Below are 6944 nucleotides of genomic sequence, written 5' to 3' on the forward strand. Positions count from 1 at the left end.
CGCGTCATCTGCATACGTTCTTCGATTTTACCTTTTACAATTCCTATCATCACAAATTCTTTCCTGATCAAGGTTTCCGCGCTGTCTTTATCTATCGTTATCGTGATTGTTTGTGTGTTATTTCTCGTTGGTCTCACTTCGCCTACTTTCATCTCTACTTCTCCTCTATCTCCCAATTCTCTCCTGATTGCCTGTTTAACTTCTTCTTTATTAGTTGTTGCGTCTAGGTTTCTTATAAACAGTGTTTTCTTGTTTCTATTTATGTTTGTTATTTGTCTCACGTTTGCCTCTTCAATATTTTCTATAATTGTTTTTCTTATGTTTTGTTCCTTTTCCTGGTCTTTATCTGTTATAATCAGCATTTTACCATCTCTCGTACTCCTCACCGTTCTTATAGCTTTTCTATCTTCCTTTTCCGCCAGTGTGGCTTTTACTTCTTTTAAGAGGGTATTGTAGTCGACTCCTTTTTTTTCGACCACTATCGCGTACGAATTTGTTGCTTTGAACTGTCTCTTTCCGGTTTCTGCTTGAAGACTTTTCGGTACGTACATTTTTATTTTTGTTTGCGTCTCCATGAATATACACTGCATCATCTTTCTCAGTTCTTCTCCTTCTATTTCTGCTATCTTATGTGTCACTATGTTTTCTATTTTTTCTTCCTTCGTGTATTCTCGAACTTTTTCTAATAGATCCCATAGGTCATCCTTTGTATCTATCGTCTTTATTTTAATAATCTTCCGAGTTGTTTCTCTGACTTCGTCCTTGTTCTCTATGTTTCTTGTTTTAACCACATTCTCTATTATTTCAAAGTTATTTCTCATTTCTGTCATTTCTGGATACCTATCCCTGAACATTTTTTGAATACTTCGGTTCATATCCGGGTCTCCCGGTTCTGCTATTACTAGCATGCACTCGCTCTTTGTTTCGCTCAATGGGTTTCCCACTACTACCTCCACGTTTTCGAAAGCATTTTGTTCCCATGCATTATTTTTGATTTTATCGAATTTTTCTCTATTGTCCGCTTCTAATATTTCTTGCTTTGTAACGTTCATTTTTTGAACACCTCTCTCTGCTATTTTCTCCGCTTTTCTTAGTTTTTCCATTAGCCGTTCTTTTTCTTCATGCACAGCTGCTATTTTTTCTTCCAACTTTTTCTTTGTTATCTTACTTTCTTCTTCTATATGTTTTACTGTCCCCTTCAGGGTGTCTATTTTTTTTTGCCACTCTTTTCCTTTTTCATCTTCTTCTTCCTCTTTTACTCTAATGATTTCTATTAATTTTTTATAACTTCTTTGTATAATTTCGATACTTTTCTTTACAGGTACATGAACGTTCCTGTTTTCTTGAATGAAGTTACCTAACACCTCCAATTCTTTGCTTAGCCTCTCTTCGGCTTCAGCATGTCGTCTCTTTAGTAGATTTGCATCTCTACCTATTTTATGTTCCTTATTTTCCGGAGATTCGGTCGCCTTCCTCTTCGCTCCCTTCTCTGTATCACTTCCGTTCGTATTTGCTCTTGGTCTACCAAGGCCCCATGGCTCCCAGTTGGTTCTCAAGCTGGACACTTTTTGCCCTTCTTTCTCGGGAGGTGTTCTCGAGAGTGATTCCCTCCTTTTGAAAGGGTCTTCGTCCTTGCTTGTCTCCTTTTTGTCGTTTGTACTAGAGCTGAAACTCTCGTCCTCTTTCCCCTCATCCTTATTTTTTGTTTGTTTTAGTTTGTCCATTTTGTTCCCACGTCTTGGGTACCGATCGGAGTCGCCCCTCGGCAGTGGTCCCGTACCGAGGGGAAGGCATTTATACTGCAGGGTGCGCCTGGTGCCCTGCAGGTTTTTACGACTTCGCTGTCGGTTCTTTTATAGAGGTTGCCTCCTCGCGGGCCGGCCGATTAAGGCAAGCCCCCCGGCCAAAGGTCCCCACAGACGTACCGCCGCCGCGCTCAACGGCGGTTGTTGACTGTGGGCCTTGGTTACGGTGTGTGTCCGGGTGGCTACGCTCCACCACCCGCCTTCGGGTCGTGAGCCTAAGTCGAGTCCGTGTCCATGCCTTTTTCGAGCGTTAGTCCTCCCTCGATGGGCTGCCACCTTGTCGTGGTGAGGGAGCTTTTCACCAAGAGCAGCCCACCTGACTAACTACAACCATCTCTTCAACCTGTTTCTTGCCTAGGTCGTCATAAGTGTTTTTTATTCATGGAGGTTGTCTCCTCCGTTGCTCTATTTGGTCCGCGGTGGCTATTTTATTTCACCACTACCCGCCGGAAAGCCGGTGAGGGCATTCCCCTATCCGCCACGTGGGGGACGCGCCCGGTAGGAGTTTGGCTTCTCCCCCGAGGACCTGACCTGACCTGACCTGACCTGACCTGACCTGACCTGACCTGACCTGACCTGACCTGACCTGACCTGACCTGACCTGACCTGACCTGACCTGACCTGACCTGACCTGACCTGACCTGACCTGACCTGACCTGACCTGACCTGACCTGACCTGACCTGACCTGACCTGACCTGACCTGACCTGACCTGACCTGACCTGACCTGACCTGACCTGACCTGACCTGACCTGACCTGACCTGACCTGACCTGACCTGACCTGACCTGACCTGACCTGACCTGACCTGACCTGACCTGACCTGACCTGACCTGACCTGACCTGACCTGACCTGACCTGACCTGACCTGACCTGACCTGACCTGACCTGACCTGACCTGACCTGACCTGACCTGACCTGACCTGACCTGACCTGACCTGACCTGACCTGACCTGACCTGACCTGACCTGACCTGACCTGACCTGACCTGACCTGACCTGACCTGACCTGACCTGACCTGACCTGACCTGACCTGACCTGACCTGACCTGACCTGACCTGACCTGACCTGACCTGACCTGACCTGACCTGACCTGACCTGACCTGACCTGACCTGACCTGACCTGACCTGACCTGACCTGACCTGACCTGACCTGACCTGACCTGACCTGACCTGACCTGACCTGACCTGACCTGACCTGACCTGACCTGACCTGACCTGACCTGACCTGACCTGACCTGACCTGACCTGACCTGACCTGACCTGACCTGACCTGACCTGACCTGACCTGACCTGACCTGACCTGACCTGACCTGACCTGACCTGACCTGACCTGACCTGACCTGACCTGACCTGACCTGACCTGACCTGACCTTTTTTTTTTTTTTTTTTTTTCTTGGGGGAGGAGGGGAAACCTTCAAAAGGCTCCCCGCGAGAAGATGTCATATTCGCGGGGGAGTGGGGGATTTTTACCGCCCTAAAACCCCTCCCCATTCTTCTGAAGACAGCCAGTACCGTCCTTAGGACATTTCTTTGGCCTGCCTTCGGTCTCACTATTTTTTCCTTTCTATACTTCTTTCTTTCTCTCTTTTTACGTCCATTATGTCATTTATATATTTGTTTATGTCGTTCCAGTTTTTCTCGTTCTTTATCATCATGTTTGTCATGTTTTCTTTCGATATACTATCCTTTATTTTCGTGTTTAGCTCTAGCCTTTTTTCCTTAAATCTTTTACATTCAAATACTGTATGTTCGGGGGTATCCTTTACGTCCTCTTCACAGAACCAGCACAGACCCGTTTCATCTTTTTTTATTCTTTTTCTATATGTATTAAAGGTTCCATGTCCAGTTAACACCATGCTCAGATTGTAGTTTAGCTCTCCATGTCCTCTGTTTATCCAAGGCTCAATGTTGTTTATCAACTCTTTTGTCCAACACCTTTCTTCGTTCCACCTCGCTTGCCAATTTGTTAGTAGGTCTCTTCTGCTCATTTCCTTGCTTTTACCTTTCTCTATGTCTTCCTTTTCTATGGCCAGGAGTTCTAGTGGTGGCAAACCCGCTATTACCAATACTGCACTGTGTCTAACCGTTCTGTATGCCCTGGCTACCCTTATGGCCAGACGTCGGTTTAGCCTTTCCAGTTTTTCTTTATAGATTTTTGTTTTCCACACTTTCATCCATAAGGGGGCTGCGTACATAATTACCGATTTGGCTACCGTCGCATATATCCTTCTAGTGGTGTCTCCGGGGCCTCCGATATTTGGCATAAGCCTCATTATTGCAACGGCTTTTTTCTCTGCATGACTAACTACATGGTCTACATGAGCTGCCATTCTAAGGTCTTTGTCTATTACTAGTCCGAGGTATTTTATTTTTTTTTGTGTTTTGACGTAAAAATTTTCCGATATCTTTATTTTTAATTCCGGTAGTTTTCTCCTCCCCGACAGTAGAACTGCGTCTGTCTTTTCAAGATTTAATGTTAAGTCCATTTTGTCCAGCTCATTTTTCACTAATTGAATTGCGTCTTTGGCTTTTTCTTGCATTTCTGTTTCGCTTTTTGCGCACACCACCACCGCGAGATCGTCTGCGAATGCGACCAAACTAGTTCCTTTTGGACATTTTATTTTTAAGATTCTGTCATACAATACATTCCACAATATTGGCCCTAGCACTGAACCTTGGGGGACTCCGCATGTTATTTCCTGTACTCGTCCTCTACTTGTTCTTATTTTCCTGTTTGTCAGATATTTTTGTATCACCTTTATTAAATGACTACCTATTTTTTTGTTGATCAGTTCTTCTACTATAATTTCCCATCTGGCTGAATTGAATGCATTGCTAATGTCTAACGTAACTAGGAGACAAAATCCCCTGTTTTTATATCCCACTTTGTTTGTCTCTTCAGCTCTCTGCATCACATATTTGATTGCGTCTAAAGTTGACCTCCCGCATCTGAATCCATATTGCTGTTCCGACAGATCCCCGTTTTCGCGTATTTCTTTTTCCAGTCGTGTTTTTATTAGTCTTTCATACAATTTACTAATGTTATTTAAGAGACATATTGGTCTAAATTCCTTATTTTGCATTTCAGGTTTCATGGGTTTCTCTATCAGCACTAGTTTGGCTATTTTCCATTCCGTCGGAAATGCCCCTTTTTGCCATAAGCTGTTTATACAATCCAATAGCAGGTGGTAATTTCCCTCGGCTACCGCTTTTATTATTTCTATTTTTATACCGTCTGGTCCGGGAGCTTTCTTATTTTTACATTTGCTTAATGCCTCCTTAAGTTCTTCTACGGTAAAATTTGGCTGCTGCTCTGTGTATTCGGGTTCATCCCACCTTATCTGTGGCTTTGAAGGAAATAATTTCTTAATTTGTGCTTCTTCAGTCTCTTCATCTGGGATTGGCGTACACTTTCTAAACTTCTTTGTTATGATTTTGTATCCTTTCCCCCATCTATCTTCGTCGATCTCCAGTAATAGACTTTTCCACGCATCGCTTTTTGCTTTTCTTATAGCTATTTTAAGATTCAATTTAGCTTTTTTATATGCCACTTCTGCTTGCTTTCTCCTATCTTCAATATTTATGTCCCTTCCTGTTTTTGTCATTTCTCGTCTCTTTTTTATGGTGGTTCTTCTTAGCTCCGCAATTTCTGCATTCCACCAGTAGACTGGTGGCCTTCTTTTGCTTTTGTTTGTCTTACTCAGGGAATTATTGCACACTTCTTTTATAGTCTCTCTTAAATATTTCACTTTCTCGTTTAAGTCAGCATTTATTGGAAAATCCCAGTTCAGCATTTATTGGAAAATCCCAGTATTCGGCTATTTGTTTTTTTATTTTTTCTAACCCTGCTGTATTTAGTATCCAACTATTAGTTTTTTCCGGTTCTTGGATTCTTTTTGTCTGTTTATTCCTTGTATAGAAGATGTTATTGTGGTTACTTAAGTTCTCGCTGTCTGTATCTACATACCAGTTCGAGATTTCTTTCGCGACCATTTCTGTGGCTAGTGTAATATCAATGACCGACGATCCTCTTTCAGTTTGGAATGTTGGTCTATTGCCAACATTTATTATCCAAAGCCCTGCCTCGGCTATAAATTCTTCTAGTATCTTCCCCCTACTGTCTGTGTATTTAGCTCCCCATGTTTTAGATTTAGCATTTAGATCCCCCGAAATTATCATTTTGTTTGTATTTTTTTTTCCTTTTATATCTCTCTGTAACTTGTCTAGAAAGCACAAAAATTGTTGATTGCTCTTGTTGGGAGAAAAATAGCACGAATAATACAGAGTATCTTCTATTCGGACCCACACATAGCCTGGCCCTTTTCCACATTCACTCACATTCGATTTGAAAATATCACAGACTATTATCACAGCATCTTGTTTAGTATCACAGTATATATCACTTGTTCCCAGTGCCTTTATATTTGGCTCTTGGGCTAGCACCAGATCTATATTTTTTTCCTCTATGGTCTTTCTCATAAGTGCCATGGCCATGGCTGATCTGTTTAGATTCACTTGTAGGAACCTACGTTGTGTCACCATTTTGGTGAGCGGTATTTTGTTTATTTGCGCCATTTCAGTTTAATTTTTGCGGAGCCTCCGCACTTCTCTTAGCTTCCTTTAATGCTATTCTGAAGATCTTACATGCTGAACTACCCGCTGTGTGCCCTTCTTTTTCGCAAAGTGGACATTTTGCCTCGTTGTTACACTGCCCGGCTTGATGCCCTTCTTTCCCACATTTATAGCATGTATTTCTTCTATCTATTTCTTCTAAACATTCACTCGCTGCATGTCCGTAACCCCAGCACCGATAACATCGCGTCATCTGCATACGTTCTTCGATTTTACCTTTTACAATTCCTATCATCACAAATTCTTTCCTGATCAAGGTTTCCGCGCTGTCTTTATCTATCGTTATCGTGATTGTTTGTGTGTTATTTCTCGTTGGTCTCACTTCGCCTACTTTCATCTCTACTTCTCCTCTATCTCCCAATTCTCTCCTGATTGCCTGTTTTACTTCTTCTTTATTAGTTGTTGCGTCTAGGTTCCTTATAAACAGTGTTTTCTTGTTTCTATTTATGTTTGTTATTTGTCTCACGTTTGCCTCTTCAATATTTTCTATAATTGTTTTTCTTATG

The 6944-nt window shown here is 42.6% G+C and overlaps 1 protein-coding gene across 1 annotated transcript; it reads right to left on the minus strand.

The window, feature by feature from the left end:
* Nucleotides 1-5568: 5568 nt before the first annotated feature.
* LOC135125504 (uncharacterized) lies at nucleotides 5569-6381 on the minus strand. The gene has a single exon (XM_064051165.1). It carries the CDS (start codon nucleotides 6379-6381, stop codon nucleotides 5569-5571), a length of 813 nt encoding a protein of 270 aa, XP_063907235.1.
* Nucleotides 6382-6944: the final 563 nt, after the last annotated feature.

Source organism: Zophobas morio, unplaced genomic scaffold (assembly GCF_036711695.1).
Source record: "Zophobas morio isolate AGI-343-1 ecotype UQ-CSIRO unplaced genomic scaffold, CSIRO_AGI_Zmor_V1 ptg000008l, whole genome shotgun sequence".
Classification (NCBI taxonomy): domain Eukaryota; kingdom Metazoa; phylum Arthropoda; class Insecta; order Coleoptera; family Tenebrionidae; genus Zophobas; species Zophobas morio.